This window comes from Populus nigra, chromosome 12 (assembly GCF_951802175.1).
Source record: "Populus nigra chromosome 12, ddPopNigr1.1, whole genome shotgun sequence".
Classification (NCBI taxonomy): Eukaryota; Viridiplantae; Streptophyta; class Magnoliopsida; order Malpighiales; family Salicaceae; genus Populus; species Populus nigra.
In genome coordinates, this window is record NC_084863.1 from 51,409 (window position 1) to 76,524 (window position 25,116).

Consider the following 25,116-nt stretch of genomic DNA (forward strand, 5'->3'; position numbering starts at 1 on the left):
GCCAAGGTAACGAGTTTCATTCTTGTTGACTTTCAGCATGAAAGCAGCTGCTGCCAGTACTTTCAACTTAAATACCAGTGGAAAAGATTAGCGAGGGCCATGTAGTTAATGAGCACATGCTCTTTAAGAATCGACATACATCTAGATGGAGAAGGTTACAGGCAAGGTAATCGATAGATGCATTCTCAATGCAGCAACAGATTGTGAAATGTAGCTAATGCCTTTCAATATTCTGTATTTTGGCATATTTTATGCGTTAACGTTTGTATTAATGAGCTATCTATTGATGATTCAGCATGTTTCTTCATATGAATTGATTGTTTTCAATGCTTGAGGCATTCGTGATTCTCTGCTTGCATGCTTGGTTTGTTCAAGGGAGTTACCATCAAGAGTCTTATGGGGGTGACAGATTCCATACCATCGGAATCACACCTCACATGTCTTACATTATTCTGTGTCATGAATCTCTAATCAGTGAATGGAGTTTGCAAGCCATCCTATGACCCAATCTCAGAGAACTTCTGCGTCAACTTGTGTTTATTAATGAATTTCCGGTTCTGTGACTAATGAAACAGAGGGTTAGGCTGCTAAAAGTTTGTTTCGGCTGCTTGTGTAAATGCAATTCTTGTGGTTTTAAGAGGGGTGGCCTTTGACGATCTTTTTGTTTACATAGTTGTTCCCGTCATGGGTTCCCTAGAATTGCTTCTGAGATCTCTGTTATAGGTGACCTTTTGGGATCTATGCGCGTGGATGTGGTGTGCAAGGGGCTGAATCACCTAATTTTTTTTTATACTATGATTAGAGGCACCGAGGCACGGGCCATTAAGACAGTGTATGGATAATTTATGGCACCATGTCGAGAATGTGACATCGAAAATGGGCTCAAACTGGATTTTCCAACATAAATGATGCCAGTGCTGCCTATAGCAGGGAACATGGAGAACCCTATATTGGAACCAAATCGCAGAGATTGAGGTTCAGCATGTGCATATCTATCAAATTATCAATGAGAACCAAGAGCAACGAAAAATGCATTGCAGAAACTTGAGATTATCTTGCTAGACGTCCAGTCTCAGATTATTAGTAGTGTGGATGCTGGCAGATCGTGATGGAAAGAAATGCTTAGAGAGAGGTTGCAAGTGACAAAAATTTAACAGATTAGAGCATCGATGCCCTTCCTTCGGTACCTATATGAAACTTGTCGCAGTTCACCTGTTGTTGAAGATAAGAAGGAATACATGATCCACTGGAAACTAAACAAAGGGTCCATCACAAGATGGTTTCTTCGTTCATTCTCGGGTCAAAATAAGGAGGACATATGCTCTAGTCACCGTCTTGTAAAAGCAATGAACTTGGAATTTAGTCCAAAATGGATAAAGGGAATGGCCCTACTCTGCTATCATACCATTCCCAGAACAAATATACATATTGGAAATCGAGAATTCAATGACACCAGTGAAGTATGGCCCAAAAGGCCAATCTGAATGTAGAAGATGCGTCAGGATTGGATTGCAATGCATTGCGGGGTTGGAGTGCACGTGAATACCATAACTCACTGTGATGTTTGTGTTTAAGTCGAGTTAACACAGAAGGCATGGCCTCATGTTTTACGATGGGGCCTCTCTATTTTTCACATGTCTTTGGCTTTTTACCCTTTGTTTTCTAGCATCAGCAAATTAGTCAAAGTTAAGCTTCCTTCTCAATTCATAATTCACCTATCCAAAGGGCCAAATCTCTTTTCTTTTGTTGAGGATAGGATCCCACTTGCATATACACTCCCCATATACTTTAATTTATAATAATCAGAAAGTGGATTAGGCACTTGCCAGTCCAATAAGAATAGTTTTTGCAGTTTTGTTTGGGATTAGTGTGGGAGACATCAGGCATGTGCTGAGGTGCTTATCAACACCAGATCCATCATGGCTTTACCAAAAATAACATACCAATTTTAAATCAAATTAAATAAAGAAAAAGAAGACAAAAGGATAAACCAATGAAATTAGCAGTCCATGCTATTTATAGGGGTGACCCAAAGCTGCTGTACTTTGTGAAACCAGCCAAACCATAGCAAGGGGACTTATTTCTTTATCCAAGACCAGGACAAGCGTGACTGCTAGTGTTTTCGAGTTTGAGCGAAGGCAAACCCACCCATCAAGGAAATCCTCAGTCTCTGTAAATTGTATCTAAAACCCAGTGACTGATATACTAATATAATATTGGTTCGTGGTCCCCTGCCCTGTGCTGGGATAGAAGAAGGGATTGGAGTGGAGGGGTCCCTCACAACAACAGTCACAGAGACACAAGAGGGAAGGGAAAGGCAGTCATCAGTATATTTTCTACTCTATTATTTTATTAACAAGATATGGGGTTTCTGTTTCCCGGGGTCACTTGGGATTCTCATTTTACTAGCTTTTATTTTTCTTCTCCTCCTTCTTTCTCTTCTTCAAGCTGTTTAAACCCCAGTTGTTGAACCTTACTGGATCTATCATAACTGGGTTCCGCTTCGTTCATCATCTCATAAGGTTAGAGGCTTTTTCCTTTCCTTATCTTTTCTCTTTCTAATGCTCTGGTAATGGTCATTTTTCAGCTTAAAACAATCAAGTCTGGGTGAAGAAATTTCATATTTTAGTTGCTAAAAATTTGATCTTTATAATTGTTTTTTTCTTATATTAGTTGATCGGGGAGTCCATCCTTTGTGATCATAATACTTTGTGGGTGCAATTTAGGTATAAAATGAACAAAAAATTGTATTTTTCAAAATGATTTCTTTGTTGTTTTTGTTTCGTAACTTATTGCACTTAACGGTATTAATAATCTAAGGGAAGATGACAAGTATTCAGTAATAGGGCATTAGATTCTCTATGATCAAGTTTTCTTATCTTTGAATACTTGAGGTACTCATTTAGAAATTCTGATGTTTTCATCATCATCGAAGGCCGTATTCACAAAAATTTCTCAGTTCCACTGCCATTATCTTTTTTCTTACTACTCGTTCCAACTGGTTTGATGATAATGACGAAATGATTACACCAAAGGTGGGAATAAAGACAACATTTGTATCAATAACAATTACTGCTATGGTTATTTCACTTTATGCAAAAAGAATGGTTAGTGTTTGTATCACTTTATGCAAAAAGATATTGTTCTTCGTGCGTAGAAGTAGAACTAGTTCCAGTAATCAAGCATTCCTGCCAAGTTTAAGATTTTATCTCATCGTTTTCATTCTTTTCCTCTCAACAGTTTGAGTGAAAATGTCTTCTTCTAGGCCAAGCCACTCATCCAGCAATTCAGCAAGATCAAGACACAGTGCTAGGATTATTGCTCAGACCACTGTGGATGCCAAGCTCCATGCTGATTTTGAGGAGTCAGGCAGCTCTTTTGATTACTCAAGCTCAGTGCGTGTTACTGACTCAGTTGGTGGAGATCAGCCACCCAGGTCTGACAAAGTAACTACAACTTATCTTCACCACATCCAGAAAGGCAAGCTGATCCAGCCTTTCGGATGCTTGCTAGCCTTAGATGAGAAAACTTTCAAAGTCATTGCATACAGTGAGAATGCCCCTGAACTGTTGACTATGGTCAGTCATGCAGTGCCAAGTGTTGGGGAACATCCTGTTCTTGGCATTGGAACTGACATCAGGACTATCTTCACTGCTCCTAGTGCATCTGCCTTGCAAAGAGCCATGGGATTCGGGGATGTTTCTCTTTTGAATCCTATATTGGTCCATTGCAAGACTTCTGGGAAGCCGTTTTATGCCATTGTTCACCGGGTGACTGGCAGTTTGATCATTGACTTTGAACCTGTGAAGCCTTACGAGGTTCCCATGACTGCTGCTGGTGCTCTGCAATCATACAAGCTTGCAGCCAAAGCGATTACTCGGCTGCAGTCTTTGCCTAGTGGAAGCATGGAAAGGCTTTGTGATACAATGGTTCAGGAGGTTTTTGAGCTCACTGGATATGATAGGGCGATGGCCTATAAATTTCATGATGATGATCATGGAGAAGTGGTCTCTGAGGTTACAAAGCCAGGCATGGAGCCATATTTGGGTTTGCACTATCCAGCCACTGATATCCCTCAGGCTTCACGCTTTCTATTTATGAAGAATAAAGTTCGAATGATTGTTGATTGTCATGCGAAACATGTCAAGGTGCTTCAAGATGAGAAGCTTCCATTTGATCTGACATTGTGTGGTTCAACCCTGAGGGCCCCACACAGTTGTCATTTACAATACATGGAGAACATGAACTCCATCGCTTCTCTGGTTATGGCAGTTGTAGTCAATGATGGGGATGAAGATGGTGATACCCCTGATTCTGTGAACCCACAGAAAAGAAAGAGACTTTGGGGTTTAGTAGTGTGTCATAATACAAGTCCGAGGTTTGTTCCTTTCCCTCTTAGGTATGCTTGTGAGTTTCTAGCTCAAGTATTTGCTATCCATGTCAACAAGGAATTGGAGTTAGAAAATCAAATTGTCGAGAAGAACATCCTCCGCACCCAGACACTCTTATGTGATATGCTTATGCGTGATGCACCATTGGGTATTGTGACACAGAGCCCGAACATTATGGATCTGGTAAAGTGTGATGGTGCTGTCCTGTTCTATAGGAATAAGATATGGAGGTTGGGGATAACTCCAAGTGATCTGCAGCTTCAGGATATAGCTTTTTGGCTCTCCGAGTACCATATGGATTCTACAGGTTTGAGTACAGACAGCTTGTATGATGCAGGGTACCCAGGGGCTCTGGCTCTTGGTGATGTAGTTTGTGGAATGGCAGCTGTGAGAATAACTTCCAAGGACATGCTTTTTTGGTTTCGATCCCAGACTGCTGCAGAAATTCGATGGGGTGGTGCAAAGCATGAACCTGGGGAGAAAGATGATGGAAGGAGAATGCACCCTAGGTCATCTTTCAAGGCCTTCCTTGAAGTTGTCAAGACAAGGAGTTTGCCTTGGAAGGACTATGAAATGGATGCAATCCATTCTCTGCAGCTTATACTGAGGAATACATTCAAAGACATTGAAACCATGGATGTGGATACCAAAACAATTCATGCAAGGCTAAGCGACCTCAAAATTGAAGGGATGCAAGAACTTGAAGCAGTTACTAGTGAGATGGTCCGTTTAATTGAAACAGCTACAGTGCCAATTTTGGCAGTTGATGTTGATGGTCTAGTTAACGGGTGGAATACAAAAATTTCTGAATTGACTGGTCTTCTTGTTGATAAAGCAATCGGGAAGCATTTGCTAACACTTGTGGAAGATTCTTCGGTTGATATAGTCAAAAGAATGTTATTCTTGGCATTGCAGGGTATGTCATTTTATGTTCTGGTCATCTCATACTTGTTTGGTTAATAACAAAATGTTATTCTTTGCCTGAGTGGAAATGATGGTTGTTTGAATATCTTTGGTATGTCATTTTACGTTCAGGTCATCTCGTACTTGTTTTGTTATTAACAAAATGTTATTCTTTGCCTGAGAGGAAGTGGTGCTTGTTTGAATCTCTTGGGTGGGTGTATACTTTTCTGTAGAATATTCCAATTCATCTGCGCCACTTTCAATACTTTTCCTTTCTTTTTTGATTAGGCAAAGAAGAGCAAAACATACAATTTGAGATCAAGACACATGGTTCCAAGTCTGAATGTGGCCCCATCTGCTTAGTTGTTAATGCCTGTGCAAGCAGGGACCTTCATGAAAATGTTGTGGGGGTGTGCTTTGTGGGTCAAGATATCACTGGCCAGAAGATGGTCATGGACAAGTTCACCCGGATTGAAGGGGATTACAAAGCAATTGTACAAAACCGAAACCCTTTGATTCCCCCAATATTTGGGACGGATGAGTTTGGCTGGTGTTCTGAGTGGAATCCTGCCATGACAAATTTGACTGGTTGGAAACGAGAAGAAGTTCTAGATAAAATGTTATTGGGAGAGGTTTTTGGGTTAAACATGGCATGCTGTCGTCTCAAGAATCAGGAGGCTTTTGTAAATCTTGGTGTTGTTCTTAATACTGCCATGACTGGCCAGGAATCCGAGAAGGTTTCTTTTGGTTTCTTTGCTCGGACTGGAAAGTATGTGGAATGCCTGCTGTGTGTGAGTAAGAAATTGGACAGAGAGGGTGCAGTCACTGGGGTATTCTGCTTTCTACAGCTTGCAAGCCAAGAGCTGCAACAAGCACTTCATGTCCAGCGATTATCAGAGCAAACTGCTTTGAAAAGATTGAAAGCATTGGCTTATTTAAAAAAGCAGATCCGGAATCCTCTCTCTGGAATTATATTTTCTGGAAAAATGATGGAGGGAACCGAGTTGGGAGCAGAACAAAAGGAGCTTCTGCATACCAGTGCCCAGTGCCAGTGCCAACTCAGCAAGATTCTTGATGACTCAGATCTCGATAGCATCATCGAAGGGTATGATAAAGTCCAATCTATCAGATTGATATCCCTGTTCTTTTTTTATTAAGCTATGCATTTCCTGGGGGGAAAAAAATCATTGTACTGTTAGGAGAAATGCATTTCACCTTGCATCCAAGATTCTTAGGAATAGTACATCTTTGAATTTAAATTTGTTACATTACAGAAACTTTTGCTGCTTATAGAAGTTGAGTGAACCTCTTTGTTCATTTTTGATTGGATTGCAAGCTTTCTCAAATGATTTTGGTGTGTTATGACACTCATAGTTTTAAGTTTTATATGGCCTCTTCAAATAGTTTTGGTCTTCAATTGCATGCTTGCTCACTGCAATCTATGAACGTGTGTTACACTATAACTGAATTGGATTCCTTGTGGATTTGGTAGGGGTCATGTTCAATAGTTTGGACTTGGAATATTTCAATTTTTCCTTTGTAAAATATACTTCCCATCCTTTCTGTCTTGCTTTTGGTGGTGAATGTGCTTGCTTGATGTGAAATCTCAACAGAATTTTTTCAAAACAAACATTACTTTTAATATCCTAGTTCTCAGAAGTAACGAAGTTCTTTTATACATCTGAATCCACAGGTCTTTCATATTCACTTCTCAGAGTTGTTGTATTTCCTCTCAAGCTAGTTTTTTGCAACTCCATCTATTAATAATTAGTCCACACATGGCCAATAAATCAATTTCCTTAATGGAACTCTTGGTTAGGCTCTACCATCTGAGGACAAACTGATGTGTGAGTGTGGTAGTTTTGTGGTTGAAAATCAAGAGAGCTGCTGCTCAATCTGCCTATAATGCGTGCACAAGCTCAACATGATTTATTGGAACCTAATACTTTAATTTCTCAATCTCTCATTAACAGTTGTTTTCCCTTTCTGAATTGTGGCCAGTTACTTGGATCTGGAAATGGTGGAGTTTACCCTGCGTGAGGTACTAGTGGCTGCCACCAGTCAAGTCATGATGAAGAGCAATGAAAAGGGCATTCGAATAATCAACGATGCAGCTGAAGAGACAATGGCTGAGACCTTATATGGTGATAGCATCAGGCTTCAACAGGTGGTAGCTGATTTCTTGCTGATATCAGTTAATTTTACACCATCTGGAGGCCTGCTTTCTGTTTCAGCTAGCTTAACCAAAGACCAGTTGGGGCAATCTGTTTATCTTGTGCATCTGGAACTCAGGTACCACTTGAGGCATAAATGAGATTTCAATATCTAGATATGGTTAAGTTAAGGTGTAATTCAAGCATCTATGCATGTCAAATATCTGATGACTTTGGTATCTCGTGTTTCGGATAAATAAGTGGCTCCAAGCCACGAAAGGAACGGAAAAGAAACATTATCTATTTAATCTATCAGCTACTCTATGCATTTCTGTAAAAGCAGTTGGAATGCATAGAGAGTGAACAAAAGGATAAGACATTAAAATATTGCTCTGATTGAGCCAGTCATACCCTAATAAAATGAAGAGGATCATTATATGTTTATGGGCTGGGGGTTCAGTTAATAACTCGGGTTATTATGCTACTTTTTGGACAGGATAAGGCATCCTGGTGCAGGGATTCCTGAAGCACTGCTAGATCAAATGTTTGGGGAGGATACAGATGCGTCTGTGGAGGGGATCAGCTTGGTTATAAGCAGAAAGTTGGTGAAGCTGATGAACGGAGATGTTCGGTACATGAGGGAAGCAGGGAAGTCGAGTTTTATCATATCAGTAGAACTTGCTGGTGGCCATAAATCGCAAAAAAGGGCATGATAAACAATAAGGCAGCCCATCCCAGGAAAGAAGATAGGGGGATGTGTTTGTGTATAGTGAAAGAGGGAGGGGGGGTTGGAATTGTGGAACTTGACACCTTGTTTGTAACCAAATCCTATGCTATGCTATAATAATTGATTTCCAACTATTTACGCATTTGCTAATTGAATTCTTTTATTTCATTTGGAAAAGGTTTTAAAATTCTAATTGAATTCATTTTAGTGAGAGTAATTGTTAAGAGGTGATTTTAAAGTAAATCACACCCTTTTTAGTGTGATCTGTAAATCAGTAAAAATCTGTAATCTTAATTAGTTGTAGGATTTATTCATGTTGCTTAAACACTAGAATTAGGCAAACGATGCTGCAATGATTCCGTTTTTACTCAAGATTTCCAAAAAACATTTGAGATTTAGAACATTGAGGGCGATCTTCAAATTCCTGTCAGCAGCAGCTCGGTGAACTCTCAGAGCAAATATTGTATGGCGAAAGTGTGTGGTGTCTTTTGCAATCCCCTTCGATGGACGAGCAAAAAACATTATTGGTACCAGCTGTTATTGTAAGACTATGACACTCTGTGTGTGTGTGTGTGTGTGTGTGTGTGTGTGTGTGTGTGAAAGAAAAGAAAAGGTAAAATTTATGAAGGAAAGAGAGGTTGGGCCGGGTTGGGTGAATTGAAGTGGGCTAGAGCCTAGAAGAGCCCAGACTACATGCAGTGAAGAAGGGTAGGGCCCAAAGGTCAATTAACAAATAACAACAACATAAAAAAAAAAAAAAAATAAATAATGATAAAGAGATTCTTGTATTGTAATTTGTACGCAGAGGAGACAAGAGAACTAATGTAGTTAGCGTTGCGTCGTGCCTGACTCACTCTCTGCATCAACTCTCCTCATTTCCTCCATTTTATCTTAACTGGCGACGGAGATGGAGATAAAAGACTTTTGTTTTGCCTCTGACAGTACTCCTCCATTGTCTGTCATTGCAGCCGCCAAGGTTGCGTCCCTCACTCTTCCTCCTCCCACTGCTGCTGCTGCTGATTCTGCTTCTCTTCCTGCTTTCTTCTTCTCTAATGGGTGTCCATTCCTTCTTCTATTCTTTCTTTACTCTCCATCAAGTCACTTTATTTTATCTTATATAGACCCTTTGCTTCCCTTTTACCTTTTCCTCTCTCTCATTGCCTTCTGGACCATTTTATTTTTATGACTATTTTTTCCCCATCAATTGTGACGGTTTCTCTTTTTTCTTAATAATAATAATATTAACATGGTTCTTATGCCCGTGCTTTGTTTCGGGCTTTGCATTGTTATTGTTCCTTGTCCTTTACTGGCCTCCAAATTCCTAATCTCATCACCTATCTATGTATCCATTCATCATCACTTGATTAGGCTGAAATTGCAGGGAACCTATGTGCTTCTTCGCTACATTGGCCGTGTTGCCATTCTTTATGGCCAGGACCCATTTCAATCTAGCCAGGTCTTTCATTCTCTTTCCTACTCTCCTTTTTCTATATAGTTTTGCATTTTTCCTTCTTAAACATGTTACGCATTCCTTTTGACAAAGTTTCTTTCCATTTCTCAGATTGATCAGTGGCTCGATTATGCTCCTGTCCTATCTGTAGGCTCTGAATTAGAGAATGCCTGCAACTTTATTGACAATTATCTGCAACGTCGCACCTTTCTTGTGGAGCACTCTTTGTCGATTGCAGACATTGCCATATGGTCTGGTCTTGCAGGTGCAGCTTCCAACTCCTATCTATTTAGTTTACTGCATTTACTCACTAGTGAGTGTCAAGTTTCAATGAAAAAGAAAATCCATTATTTGCTGGCTTCTCTTTTTGTGGTTTCTACTCAAGCGTGTCTTTGTTGAGCTGAATTCCTGACATGCGTTGATTGATTTTACTGCATTTATGTTGAGAGTCCCAGAATATCAAAATAAGGATTCGGGAACTGCTTTTGTTGATTGCGCGACTTACCATCAACTACAGCATTTCATTTAGCAAAATAAACTGGTGGTGCTCCAAGGGGTGACGGGTCGACAACCATAGTATCATGTGCATTGCTAGATTGTTCCTATCTCATTCATTTTGTATTTCAAGAATTCAGTTTTTCATCACGCACATCATTCTAGTCATGTGTATGACACTTTATGCTTTTCAGGAAATGGGCTGAGCTGGGAAAGTTGGAGGAAGTCCAAGAAGTTCCCAAACTTAGTACGCTGGTTCAATTCAATATTTGATGAATATAGCGATGCTTTGAATGAAGTCATATCAACATATGTTGGGAAAAAGGGCTCGGGAAAGCCTGCAGCAGCTAAACCAAAGGGGCAACAGGTTGTCAGTGGAGATAACCCAGAAAAGGGAAAAGCTAGCAGCAGGCCTTCATCTGAAGTAGATCTTCCTGATGCTGAATTGGAAAGGTGTGCCTGCGATTTGCTCCTGAACCTTGTGGCTATCTTGTTGAATATTAAACTCAATTTAGAAGGTCAAGGAAGGCAACCACCGGCCAGCCAGCCACCAGCTATGACCGACCAGCCGTTAGCCACCAGCCGCAGCCGCCAGCCACCAGCCGCAGCCGCCAGCCACCTTCACACCACCGTCCACAGCCGCCTTCACACTTGAAGGTTGAATTTTCTTATTTTGAATTCGTGTATAAATAGCAAGCTGAGCTTATGCTATTATGTGTGGGAGTGTGGAGAGAGTAGAGAGAAACACTAGAGAGAAAGAGAGAAAGAGAGGGTGTGTATTCAAAGCTTTTGTTTAATTGTTGTAAGCTTTTTTTCTTGAAATAAAACTTTGTGTTTTATCCCCTCTGAGTGTTTCAGAGCCACCACTAGTGGTTCCTCCCACCAACAATTGGTATCAGAGCCCCGTTCGTCAGAAAACAGAGGTATTTTCAGAGATAGCCGAATTTTCAAAGTTGTCAAAAACAAGTTTTGATCATTCCACCGTGTAGATCTCATCCATACGAACTCACTGCCGCAAATATCAGCTCAATCGGACACCGGGGTTATCCACACGCGCCGCCTGAAGTTCCGGTAACTGTAGCCCAGTCGCACCCACGCGCGCCAGAGGAAGAAGACGAGTGACGTCCACGCGCGCCATATTTGAGCCGTTTAAGCCGCGCCGCACCGAGCCGAGCCAAGCCTCCAGCCGAGCCGAAGCATATTCCCGAGAATATTCCATTTTCAAGCCGAGCCGAGCCGGTAGAATATTCCACAGAATATTCCCGGTTCAACCCAGCGAACCGCCCGGCGCCCAGAATTGGTTTTTGGACCGGTTCACCCATTTTCTGACCCGATTTCTACAAAGTCAGACCGGTTCCCGACTATTTCGACCATTCCGGATCGATCTACAGTGTCCGTTTTGCCAAATTCAACTCCCAGAAGGAGATATAGTCATTAAAAGAGCAAAATGACTACAGAAAGTACACAAACACTCATCCCGAAGCTGACCAAAGACAACTATGATAGTTGGTGCATCAGATTAAAGGCATTCCTTGGTTCACAAGAGTGTTTGGAGATTGTACACTATGGTTATGATGAACCAGAGTCCAAAGAAGAAGAAGATGCTTTACAAGAGGCACAGAAGCAAGCCCTGAAAGTCAACAGAAAGAAGGACAACAAAGCAAAGACCATCATCTACCAAGGTCTTGATAAAGATACATTCGAGATCATAGCTTCCGCTGAAACATCAAAAGACATATGAGAGGCTCTCCAACAAAAATACAAAGGTGCTGACATAATCAAGAAGATTCGTCTTCAATCCTTACGAGGTGAATTTGAGTTATTGCAAATGAAGTCCTCAGAATCTATTTATGATTATCACACAAGGATTATGGTGATAGTCAATCAGATGAGGAGAAATGGAGAAGTCATCATAGATTCTCGAATTACTGAGAAAATTTTGAGATCCCTAGATCCAAAATTTGATTTTGTTGTTGTCGCCATTGAAGAGTCCAAAGAAGTGGACAAGTTGACAGTTGATGAGCTTATGAGTTCTTTGCAAGCTCATGAGCAGAAGATTGTAAAGAGAAATGGAGATAAGGTCATCGAGCATGCCTTACAAGCAAAGCTGTCTCTCAAGGACAGATATGAGCAAGGGGAGACTTCAACAAGTGGATATACCACTCAAGCAGGAAGTCAACAATCTAGAGAAGAATTCCAGAGATTCCAAGGAAGAGGTTCTTGGAATACAAGCTTCAGAGGAAGAGGTGGCAGAAATACCACCAGAGGAGGTAGAGGACAACAAGCATTCACTCCTAGAGGAAGAGGAGGCGGTTACAATAACCGTGACAAGAGGAATATCCAATGTTATAGTTGCAATCAATTTGGGCACTATAGCACTGAATGCAGAAGGAAAGCTCCGTTGGAGATACGTGAGCAAGCCAACTATGCAGAGAAGGATGACAGAGAAGAAGCTGCATTTCTTGTCCAACAAGAACTTGGCGAGAAACAGGAAAATATATGGTATCTAGATACTGGAGCCAGCAATCACATGTGTGGCTACCGAGAGTTATTTGGTGATCTAGATGAGACCAAGCAAGGTCTAGTTACTTTTGGAGATACCACAAAGGTTCCATTCAAAGGTAAATGCAGCATCCCAATCAAGTTGAAGAACGGCGATTCCAGCCACATCGCCAATGTCTATTATGTCCCAGCCATAAAGCAGAACCTGATCAGCTTAGGTCAACTTTTGGAGAGAGGATATACTTTTTACTCGAAGAATTGTCATCTGACAATTAGAGACAATAATTGGAGATTAATGGCCTATGTGAAAATGTCCAAGAATAGGATGTTTCCTTTGAACATCCAGTATGATGCAGCAAGGTGTTTGAGTGTCATCACCAACAGTGAAGAATGGCTTTGGCACTTGAGGCTTGGACATCTGAATTTCACAAGTATGAAGATGCTAGCAAGCAAGAAGATGGTCAAAGGTTTGCCCCACATTGATCATCCAGATGAAGTCTGTGAGAGTTGTGTCCTCAGCAAACATCACAGATCCAGTTTTGCCAACGAAGTCAACTGGAGAGCAAAGAGGCCACTGGAGTTAGTGCACACATATGTGTGTGGCCCAATAACGCCTATGTCGACTGGACAAAATAGGTACTTCCTCACTTTTATTGATGATTTTAGCAGAAAGACGTGGATATACTTTCTGAAGAGGAAGTCAGAAGTATTCAATTGTTTTAAAGATTTTAAAGCAATTGTAGAGAAGCAAAGTGGCTACATGATCAGAACTGTGAGATCTGATCAAGGTGGAGAATATACAGCAAATGACTTTGAAGCCTATTGTACACAACAAGGCATCAGACATCAGACAACACATGCGTATACACCACAACTGAATGGTGTAGCTGAAAAGAAGAATCGCACGATTCTTGACATGGCAAGAAGTCTGCTCAACGCAAAAAAGTTGCCCAAGCAATACTAAGCTGAAGCTGTATCATGTGCAGTGTATCTACTAAATCGCTGCCCAACCAAAAGTTTGCAAGGAGTCACTCCAGAAGAAGCATGGAGTGGTCACAAACCAAGTGTTACTCATATACGAGTCTTTGGTTGTGTGGCATATGCAAAGATCCCAGATGCAAGAAGGAGAAAGCTTGATGATAAAAGCGAGAAATGCATCTTTGTCGGATATGGTGAAAGAAGGATGGGATACAAGCTGTATAATCCCATCACGAAGAAGGTGATTATGAGTAGATATGTTATCTTTGAAGAAGATAAATCTTGGGAATGGAATGATGATAAAAAAGCAGTCAAATGGATCAACATTGATTTGATCCTTGAAGGTGAAGAAGTACCAACAGTACTTATCGAAGAACCGATTGTGCCAGCAGCTGAACCACAAAGTCCGGTACACAGATTCCCTGTATTCAACAGGAGGAACACACCAGGAGCATCATCATCAACACCACCATCAGCATCCTCATCAGAAGAACCAAGAAGGATGAGAAATCTTAAAGAGCTGTACGATGCCACTCAAGTAATGGAAGATACAAATTTGTTTTGTTTCTTTGCAGATAGTGACCCATTAAGCTTCAATGAAGCTGTCACAGAAGAGAAATGGATTAAAGCAATGGATGAAGAAATACATGCCATTGAGAAGAATGATACCTGGAAGCTGACTTATCTACCAGAAAACAAAAAAGCAATAGGTGTCAAATGGGTCTACAAAACAAAGAAAAATGCAAAAGGAGAAGTGCAAAGATACAAAGCCCGATTAGTGGCTAAAGGCTACAAACAGAGAGAAGGCATTGACTATGGAGAAGTATTTGCTCCAGTAGCCCGGCTAGAGACAATCAGACTGATGATCTCACTAGCTGCACAACATAGATGGAAGATCTATCAACTCGATTTGAAGTCAGCATTTCTGAATGGCTTTCTAGAAGAAGAGATCTATGTTGAACAACCACTTGGATACATTGATGCTGAAAATGAAGGCAAAGTATACAAGTTGAAGAAGGCTCTCTATGGTTTGAAGCAAGCTCCGCGTGCTTGGAATACCAGAATTGACAGGTATTTTCAAGATAATGGATTTGAGAAATGTCCATATGAACACTCCATATATGTGAAGAAAGGAGCAGATGGCAGCATCTTATTTGCGTGCCTGTATGTTGATGATTTGATATTCACCGGCAACAACCCTACCATGTTTGAAGACTTCAAACGAAGCATGGTACAGGAGTTTGAGATAACTGACATTGGTTTAATGTCACATTTTCTTAGCTTGGAAGTAACGCAGAAATAAGAAGGGATTTTTGTATCCCAAAGCGGTTACGCCAAAGATATTCTTGAAAGGTTCAAGATGGAAAGCTGCAATCCGGTATCAACTCCAGTTGAGAATGGAGTGGAATTGAGGAAGAGTAAGGTTGGAAATGTCGATCCAACTTACTTCAAAAGCTTAGTAGGAAGCTTAAGGTACTTGACATGTACCAGACCGGATATACTCTACGGGGTCGGACTCGTCAGCAGATACATGGAGACACCAGACCAGTCTCATTTGAATGCAGCCAAGAGAATTCTTCGCTACATCAAAGGCACAATGAATGAAGGTATGTTTTATACCTCAAGTAAAGACTTTAATCTTGTAGGCTACTCGGATAGTGATTAGGGTAGAGATCTGGATGAAAGGAAAAGCACAACAGGGTTTGTCTTTTTCATGGGAGACACATCTTTCACATGGTCATCCAAGAAGCAATCGATTGTCACATTATCAAGCTGTGAAGCTGAGTATGTTGCTGCTAACTCAGTCGTATGCCATTCAATATGGTTAAGGAATATGCTGAAGTTTTTGGGATTTCCTCAAGAAAATCCTACGGAGATTTATATAGACAATCGATCAGCAATCGCATTGGCAAAGAACCCAGTGTATCATGAGAGGAGCAAACACATAGATACACGTCATCACTTTATTTGGGAACATGTGAAGAATGAAGAAGTCCAACTGATATCTTGCAACACAAATGATCAAGTTGCAGACATCTTCACAAAGCCTTTGAAGAGAGAAGTATTTATCCGATTAAAGTTCATGCTTGGCATGACATCCCTCGATTGAGTTTAAAGGGGAGATTTGTTGAATATTAAACTCAATCTAGAAGGTCAAGGAAGGCAACCACCGGCCAGCCAGCCACCAGCTATGACCGGCCAGCCGCCAGCCGCAGCCGTCAGCCGCCTTCACACTTGAAGGTTGAATTTTCTTGTTTTGAATTCGTGTATAAATAGCAAGCTGAGCTTATGCTATTATGTGTGGGAGTGTGGAGAGAGTAGAGAGAAACACTAGAGAGAAAGAGAGAAAGAGAGGGTGTGTATTCAAAGCTTTTGTTTAATTGTTGTAAGCTTTTGTTCTTGAAATAAAACTTTATGTTTTATCCCCTCTGAGTGTTTCAGAGCCACCACCAGTGGTTCCTCCCACCAACATATCTTCACATCGGATACTCAAAAGCAGCTCTACTCAACCAGTATTTTGCTCAACAGTACCAAGGCCAAATGATAATTCGCTTTGATGATACAAATCCATCGAAGGAAAGCAAAGAATTTGTAGACAATCTTCTAAAACATATTGAGACATTGGGTATCAAATATGAAAATGTTACACATACGTCTGATTACTTCCCCCAGTTGATGGAAATGGCTGAAAGTTTGATCCGCCAGGGTAAAGCTTATGTTGATGATACTCCACGTGAGCAAATGCAGAAAGAAAGAATGGATGGCATTGAATCAAAATGTAGGAGCAACAGTGTAGAGGAGAATCTGAAACTGTGGAAGGAAATGATCAAAGGATCAGAGAGAGGATTACAGTGCTGTGTACGTGGTAAGTTAGACATGCAAGATCCAAACAAGTCTCTTCGAGATCCAGTGTACTATCGTTGCAATCCTGTTCCTCACCATCGGATTGGGTCCAAATACAAGATATATCCAACATATGATTTTGCTTGTCCATTTGTTGATTATGCAGAAGGTATAACTCATGCACTTCGATCGAGTGAGTACCATGATCGAAATGCTCAATATGACAGGATTCAAGCAGATATGGGACTGCGAAAGGTTCACATTTATGAATTTAGCCGGTTGAATGTGGTCTACACAATTCTCAGCAAGCGTCATCTCCGTTGGTTTGTTGAAAACGGAAAGGTTCATGGATGGGATGATGCTCGATTTCCAACTGTCCAAGGATTGTTCGCAGAGGTTTGAAAATTGAGGCACTGGTGCAATTCATTCTTGAGCAGGCAAGTTAACATGTGTCTATGTCTTTACATCTTTCTATTCTGATGTTTTTTTTATAGTCAGAATGAGATACTGTATACAGATCTGATGAGAAATCTAGATTCTAGTTGAAGAATATACAGCAAAAAAAATGGCTTGTGAACCTCGAAGAACTTTCTGTTGTGCCCGTAATAGCAGATTTCTTCCCTTTCCTTTTTATTTTTTCTAACTATACCAAAGAACTTTATCTCATTCTTGGGACAATTGTTTGAATTGGAATTCGTTTGGTTATAAGATGGCTTAGGATGGAAAGTTCAGATTCGTCACATTTGTGCATGCCAAAATTCCTTTTTTACTTCTACATGTGCAAATATATGGCCATTGATTTATATTTGTGGGTTATTTTGTGCAGTAAGCTTTTTATCCTCTTAAAGTTTTAATTCTAATTCTATTTGGTTTCAGGGGGCATCAAAAAATCTTAATCTCATGGAATGGGACAAGCTTTGGACAATTAATAAGAAGATTATTGATCCTGTGTGTCCCAGGCATACTGCTGTCATTGAAGAACAAAGGGTGCCATTTACCTTGACCAATGGTCCTCAGCAACCATTTGTTCGGATCATACAAAGGCACAAGAAACATGAGGGTGCTGGAGAGAAGGCCACAACATACACAAATAGGATATGGATAGACCATGCAAATGCAGAGTCGATCTCTGTAAATGAGGAAATAACCTTAATGGATTGGGGAAATGCCATAGTAAAGGAAATTGAGAAGGACCAGGATGGAAAGGTCACGCACTTGAGCGGTGTTTTGCATATCGAAGGATCTGTCAAGACCACAAAATTGAAGCTCACCTGGCTACCAGATACAAGTGAATTAGTTAACCTCACTCTGGTGGACTTTGACTATCTAATCACAAAGAAAAAGGTTACTCGTCATCTATGGACTTTGGAGCTTTTTGTTGTGTTCCTTTTCAAAAGAGTACAGTTGTGTGACAGTTTAAAACTTGTCTACTCTGAGAACTTTAGTTATTAGGGGTGGTTTATTGCTCTTTGCTTTCAATCAATTTTTGAGAAAGAGTGTTCTTTTTTTATTCTCCTAATTCTTTTGTTGCTTTTTTTGGCCACTGAAAATAAGGCTACTTTACTTCCGACGGCTAATTATTTTTACCTGTAAATATTGATCGTTTTGTAAGCCTTGAGTTATTTATTCTCATGTCACCATACTTTTAATTGAATGACTTTCTCAATACATGTGTACTTGGGATCGGAACCTTTTTCCAACCAGCTTCGTGAATGTTGACTCATCTACTTTTCATGTTCTTTTTCAAATTTATCTTAAGGTTGTTCTTTAAAACTTTCTCGGTATTGTTGTTTATTCGAATTGTTTTTGTCCAGTTGTCTGAATTTAGTATTTCAGTTGTTGATTTATCCCAGTGCCTATGATGCATTTAAAATTACAAGTTTTCAAAGTGGTTTTATTGTGTTTTTTTTTTCCCTTTGTGGGTGTGGATGTGAAGAATGTAGAATGAATACACAAGAAACTTTGGAGTGGGTAACACCATTTGATGCATCTATTTAATTGAACATTTTTTCATTTTTTGTATATGTGGCACAAAAAAAGAATATAATGGAGATGGACCCATGTAATTGACTCAACCACATTGGAGTCGGGTTTTATTGATCTAAATTGAGTGTGTTTATGGTGGGGTTTTGGTGGCGATGAGGGTGGGTAAGAATAGTCATGTGGCATAATGTTTTGCTCAATACATTATATTTTTCTTAATACCTTGAAAGCAGAATTGTAACCATACTGATTAGCTGGTACATAAAATTTAATTTTTTGGTCGGAGCTTGTGACCATTGTGGTTGCAGTTGGAGGAAGGAGAGAGTTTCCTTGATGTGCTTAACCCGTGTACCAAGAAGGAGACTGCAGCACTCGGGGATTCAAACATGCGAAATTTGAAGCGTGGAGAGATATTGCAGCTGGAGAGAAAGGGGTACTTCAGATGTGATGCTCCTTTTGTCAGACCTTCAAAGCCTGTAGTTCTGTTTGCAATTCCAGATGGCCGACAAGCTACCTCATTGAGGTAGACCTTCACATTTGACTAGCATATTTTCTGGCTTTGAGGAGTTGAACCTATGTTTCTTTCAATCATGTGATGAAATTTTGGGAGTTTCTGACTCTCTTCCTTTTACATGCATTTCTACTGAAGTTTTTGATGTGACACTTCACTAATTTGCCTTGCTAATTGAATCTTGCCTTTTCACCTAGTTGATGTGGTTTCAGTAATTTTGAAAGTTTGAATCCAGTACCAGTTTAGATCCTGATGGAAGTTGAATGTGGTGGTTGTGACTATGCATTTCCCCTCTGATTGGATTTAGCTTCCTTTTAATGATTATATCACATCACATGTGCTCCTCCTTTTCCTTTTTGGTTTTGTTTTAGAAGATGAGCACAGCTACATGCACTCGTGTTGTCATTTTCAGGCAAGAAGAACAAGACGAGAAACTATATGATTAAGCCGTTTGCATTGTTTTAAACAACTTTGAATCCACAATTTACACGTAAGAAGACCATTAACATCGAAGAAGGGGGGATGGTCTGGATTGTATTTTTCTTCCATTTAATTCATGCCTGCCTGCCTTTTCAGAAACTCAATATTGCTTCAACTCTTAAAGCAAAAACATAATTAGGTGGCCTTCATGATTTATTAATAATAAATGGACAATGCTGCTGCTCCCACCCCTCAACAGTTTTTAATATATAGTTAAGCATTATCATGATTTGCAATATGATTATTATTCAGATTGGGGGGGGGGGGTAAATGTAAAGCGAAGCAGTAAGGCATTTAATTAAAAATATTATGAAGCCATTACCCACCCGAATTGCTTTATTTTGCTTTGACTTTCTCGAGCGAGGGTTAATTTTCCCTTCCCTGTTTATGGCATGACCCCAATGCACATCCACGTGATGTATGGGCTGGTGGAATGGCAAAATATTTTTTAAATTATTTCAATCAGGAATTGTTGTAGAGGCAGAAAGAAGCACAGCTCTTCGAGTTGATGGGCCTTTCCTCGAAATGTAATTAAGAATTGGTTTGGACAAACAAAAAAAATCTTGTCTTGTGAGTTGGTGATGGTGGGTTAGCGAATGCATTGACTTGTAGATAGGAAGAAGCCTTCTTACGTTAAAATACTTGTAATCCTATTTCTCCTCCTGTAAACATAACACGCTGCTGCTTCTCTAATTAAATTCCTTATCCTGAGGAATACATACATATATATATGTCATGCGTGGTTTATGTAATTGGCTAAAACAATTTGATGCTTTAATTAATATTGTAGTACTGTTTAGCGAATTAATCTCCCAGATGAAGATTAGGAGATGAGAGGTAGAGAGCAAACATGTTAATTGATTCCCATAAAAGAAGAGTTACAAGAATAACAATCACAAAGAGGACCCAGCTGCTAGGCCAAGTTATAGGATTTATAATCCGTGTGATCGAGGCCTAGCTAGCTAGCTAGCTAGCTCGGGTACATGTGTTTTTAAACAATCAATCAATAAATCACTTCTTAGGTGCGAACCTAGACTTGATCTTTTGGACCTCCTTGGTACCAACCTGGAAAGCCTTGGTCAAGACATTGTCAGGCACCGGTGGTTGGGCGGCAAACAATGTGGCACCAATTGACTGAGTTCCTGCCAACTGGCTACCGAATGCAGCAATGACTGCAGCTGGGACCTGACCATTGTTCTTCTGGAAATGAACCAAGCCTTTCGGGAAAGTAAATATCTCGCCCGCCTTGATGGTCTTTGGTATCAAAACGTTTGCAGTGGTGATGAACCCAACATCAAGTTGGCCTTCAAGGACAAAGACCATCTCAGTGGCACGTGGATGTGTGTGGGGTGGGTTCAAGCCACCTGGGGCATAGTCAATGCGGGCCATGGAAACCCCCAAGGTGTTGAGTCCTGGGATCTTCTGAACATTGGCGGCAGTGACCAAGGAGCCGAATGTGTTGTTGGTGAGACCTGGTTTAGCCAATCCGGCGAAGAAGAAATCATCGGCTGTTATGTTTTCCTTGCAGGTGAAACCATTCACCTTCACTCCTGTTTAATTATATATCCATGCATGAGTCATGTTAACAGCGCATGACAAAAGAATTGAAGGTGAAGGAAATAACAGGATCAAGAAGAAGAAAAAAGAAGGGCAGTAGAGATGCAAGGAAAGATGAAGAAATCGAGTTGAGAAGGAAAAGGGGAAGAAGCTAGGCCAGGAAGTCAAAAGTCAACTCTCCCACCCAATACGCGTCATGCATAATTAACTAATTAAGAAAAGGAAATTAAAATATAATTATGCAAGGAAGAAGAAGAAGAAGAAGTTAATGAAGGAAAAGTACCAGAAGCAAAATCAGCAACGCAAACATCTTGAAGCAGGTCAGGATCAGCAGAACCGGTGGCCAAGAATGCCACACAAAAAGTCAAGAAAAGTAGGGCCACCTTGGCTGCCATGGCCAGTTGCTGAAGAAACCAGCTAGAATAATAGGTGGCTTTCAAGGTTGTGGATAAAAGAGGAGGAGGAAACGGGAGGCTTAAAAGGAGGAGGAGAAAAGGATGGAGGTAACAGCTAAAAATAAGAAGAAAGGAGGGGGCGATGTCTGGCGGATAGGAGAGAAAAGTGGAGCAGATGCATTTATAGTGAGAGCTTGTGCGTGAGGACACCAAGATGCCTTAAATCTATTGACCACAATTTACGTGCATAAAAATAAAAATAAAAATAAAAATCTTTGAAAAGTCCAAAAAACTAGCTAAAAGAAAGAGGGGAATGGTGTGAACGTTAAAGCACGGAACATGCCTTCTTACACCATAAGGAAAGTCATCATCTCAATCGCCGTGGTGCCTTCTTCTTTGGTTGCAGGGTCTCATTCTTCTTTGTGAAGGCGTAGACTCCGTCTTGGTCACCCACACGCCATTATTTATTATCGCCTTTAACAACTCATATCTTGTGCTAAAATTAACTGTTCAAGATGTTTGCTTTTTAGAAGAAAAAAAATAAATCTTGAAGTTCGGTATTTAAGAGATTTTACATCAAATTAATTTGAGAGATTTCATTGAAAAAAAGAGAGAGAGAGGGAGACTCTGTTTTAATTACAATATAGTTCGAAGATATTCTCTATCATTAGACTAGAAAAACAACATATTAATGGTAGTGATAGGTCCCAAATTCATGGATGTCCATTTCCCAAGTTTCTTGATTAGCTAGGAGTAATTGCACTCGTGCTTCTTCTTCTTTTCTTTCTTTCTTTTTTTTTTTTTTTTTTTCCTGCTGATGATCTATGCAAAGAATATTTCAAGGCTTTATATATGGATTAGAAACTTATATTTTTTTCCCTAACGCAAGGTACTATCCCGAACCAGTTTTCACACACTAGTATAAGTTTGGCATTTACACAGGGTGCTTTGCACAAGGCGAACTGTGGCCCAAGAGTTTTTATTGGCTGGAGAATTCAAACATGAGAACCTGAGAAAGCAAACCCCCAACCTCCTCCTAGCTAGGTGATATCCACTAAACTAACCCAACCTGGTGAGGTTGAAACTGTATAAATTCAAGTCAAATAGCATCTCTGTAACCACTATGCTGGAGAAATTAATTGTTTTTGTTTTTTTAACGTCAACTTTCTATTGTTTTACGCTGTAAGGAATCTATGAAGTCATCAAAGTGATCTGATTAATTAGAAGCAGCATGAATACATGATGATGCAGTATGAAATCATCACTGTGATTTGTTAGGGGCTGGAGTTCTGGTTGTTTTATATAGCTAGCTGTAGTCTAGTGAATCGCGCGCATGGTCCTGTTTTGGTGTCCCTTTTGTTTACCTTGCTGTACTAGCAGACCCCTTTGGGTTACCTGTTCAGCCTTTTATAGGCTTAAATCTCTAAAACACCATTTAGAGTTTTTTTATTTTCTATTTTTAACCCTAATTAATCCATGGAGACATATATTCCCTGCAGGCTGCAGCAATAAATAATATTGATTAAAATGGATAAATTTAGGATCCTCTTATCAAGGGAGGGTAAACCAAATGAAACAGGTTGCAGCTCAGAGTGGTAAAGCACTATATATAGCTTCTTTTTATTAAATTACATTATCTTTTTTTCTGGTGAAACAGGTTTAGAAGTAGCTTGTAATATAACCTGCCTTGTATGGAACGGTTGCGTTGACTAGCGGATGCAAAACGCTACATGGGTTGCGTTTGGAGAAACGGTAGAATTAATGTTTGCGGATTTAAGGAAATTAATACGTACAATCTCTCTTGATCCCCTTGACTGTCACAGTCGTAGCAAAAAAACAAAACAGAACCTACCAGCTGCTCAAATTCTGTGATTATAGGGTTGTGTTCTTGTCTTGCAATATGTTCATATCTGCACTGCAATTAATTAAGAACAACCTCTTCTTTCAGGGACGTACGTAGGTTCAGGTCCTCGAGGCTCCTAATTAAACATATTCGGTTTCTAGCTAGCTTAATATAGATGATGATCAAATTAGATTAGATTAAAGACCCAATGCACTTAAATCTAAATGGAATGCTTCCAGGCATGCATAGAGATCATTTGGAACAAATCAGTTAAAGCCGGCCGGGGTATGTGGGGAGAATACATGCGGTGCAATATTTAACTGGATTGATGTATTGACCCAATGAGAATTAAAAATCTCAGTTTCCTAGCCAGCCAGCTCGTTCTGGCTATTCTTGCTGAAAATTCCTCATGTTCCACCCACCTACGCCACCCTATGTTATCTAATATCAATCATTAATATCGGTCATGAATTGAAAATCTCATCTCTAAACTGAAGGACTACGTACTGAATCCATTAATTGCAACAACCCTAAAATATTTAAGCAGATTTAATGTTTGACATTTGTACCAGCTAGCAATTCTATTTTATTGTACATATAGCACTCTAGTTATGAGCTTTTAGCCCGTATGATTAATGATTTCCCACTAACTCCTTATTCAACGGATTGGCTGCTAAAATTACGATCAAGTTTTCTAAATTGCAAGCAAAGCATCAACTGAATCAATGAGAATGATATATCATCACACACACCAGTTATGTCATGTCTTTGATCATTCCTATTCTTTCATCAGTTTGCCCCCTTAATTTATTCAATTGCCTTGCTTGCCCCTTTCGATCCTGATGTATTGCTCTAGCTTACTTGATTAGTATATATTTAAGATTATGTCTATAAAATCAAAGCCCTTTTATTCTCGTTAATTATCTCTCTCAGTTGATGTCTGTGTCCCTAATTATCTTCATCCACTTCCTAATTGTCTAGCATGGCGAAGCGCTTGCACACACCTTTACGATGACGATGATTTTACATTTCAACAATATTAGAAGCAGTGTTGCTGCTGCTCTGTGTTGCTATATATATTATATATCACCCGCAATAACAAGTTATAATAATAACAAGGGATCTGTAATAAACTGGTGGATCGAAATATGGTAAAGATTGGTCTTAATTGATATATAGCCTGATATATTTACAATCCTACATCATGCAAATCATATTATACAAAGTTTGGAGATGAATGCTTATGTTAGAGGAACAAGCTAGCTATGATGAATATTAAATTCCAAGCAAAGCAAAACAAAAATAAATAAAGGAAGTTGCAGCACTGCTCGTGCAAGAACACTTGCCTTGGCAAGTGCCCCTGGTAGATAGACCATGCAAGAAGACTCCAAGACAATCTTGTTTTGCTGTTTAACTGGCATTCGCTCAATATTTCAACATTGTTCTAACTTCTACTAATTAACAACAGTACTACTGCCGAGCTATAAATTGGAAGTAATGGAAAGTTCAGCTATATATATATATATATATATGTTAAGAAGAATTGAAATTCTGATCTTGGCAGTGTTGATGATCATGCTTAATTCCCAATTTAGGAATGGAAACATCAACTGATTTATGCATTGAGGATGCCATCACACCAGCTATATGTGTTTTCATCATCTATGGACAATACATATCATTTTTGCAGTGCAGTCTGTACCTGCAGCCACTCACTACTCATTCATTATTACGAGAGCATATATATATAAATTTACGAATTCTTGACTGTTCACTTGATTAAGAATCTGTTTTTGGTATACTTTTTAAATTATGATTTTTCACTTTAATTCATAATTTAAAAGTTGACAAAAATGAGTTAAAATAATTTTAAATTAAACATGTTTGATAAGAATGACTTAAAT

General features: G+C 39.7%; 2 protein-coding genes and 1 pseudogene across 2 annotated transcripts; 2 read left to right on the top strand and 1 right to left on the bottom strand.

The window, feature by feature from the left end:
* The first annotated feature begins 2,024 nt into the window (after positions 1-2,024).
* Positions 2,025-8,308, top strand: LOC133670053 (phytochrome A). The gene is made up of 5 exons (XM_062090471.1): positions 2,025-2,522; positions 3,241-5,307; positions 5,583-6,399; positions 7,296-7,586; positions 7,944-8,308. The coding sequence occupies exons 2-5, from the start codon at positions 3,252-3,254 to the stop codon at positions 8,158-8,160; spliced, it is 3,381 nt and encodes a 1,126-aa protein (XP_061946455.1). The 5' UTR covers positions 2,025-2,522; positions 3,241-3,251; the 3' UTR covers positions 8,161-8,308.
* A 656-nt stretch (positions 8,309-8,964) lies between these two features.
* Positions 8,965-19,133, top strand: LOC133669477 (glutamate--tRNA ligase, cytoplasmic-like; annotated as a pseudogene).
* Positions 19,134-20,255: 1,122 nt separating this feature from the next.
* Positions 20,256-21,555, bottom strand: LOC133669357 (germin-like protein 5-1). The gene is made up of 2 exons (XM_062089456.1): positions 21,258-21,555; positions 20,256-20,967 (listed from the first exon to the last, which is right to left on the bottom strand). The coding sequence occupies exons 1-2, from the start codon at positions 21,367-21,369 to the stop codon at positions 20,429-20,431; spliced, it is 651 nt and encodes a 216-aa protein (XP_061945440.1). The 5' UTR covers positions 21,370-21,555; the 3' UTR covers positions 20,256-20,428.
* Between the last annotated feature and the right edge of the window lie 3,561 nt (positions 21,556-25,116).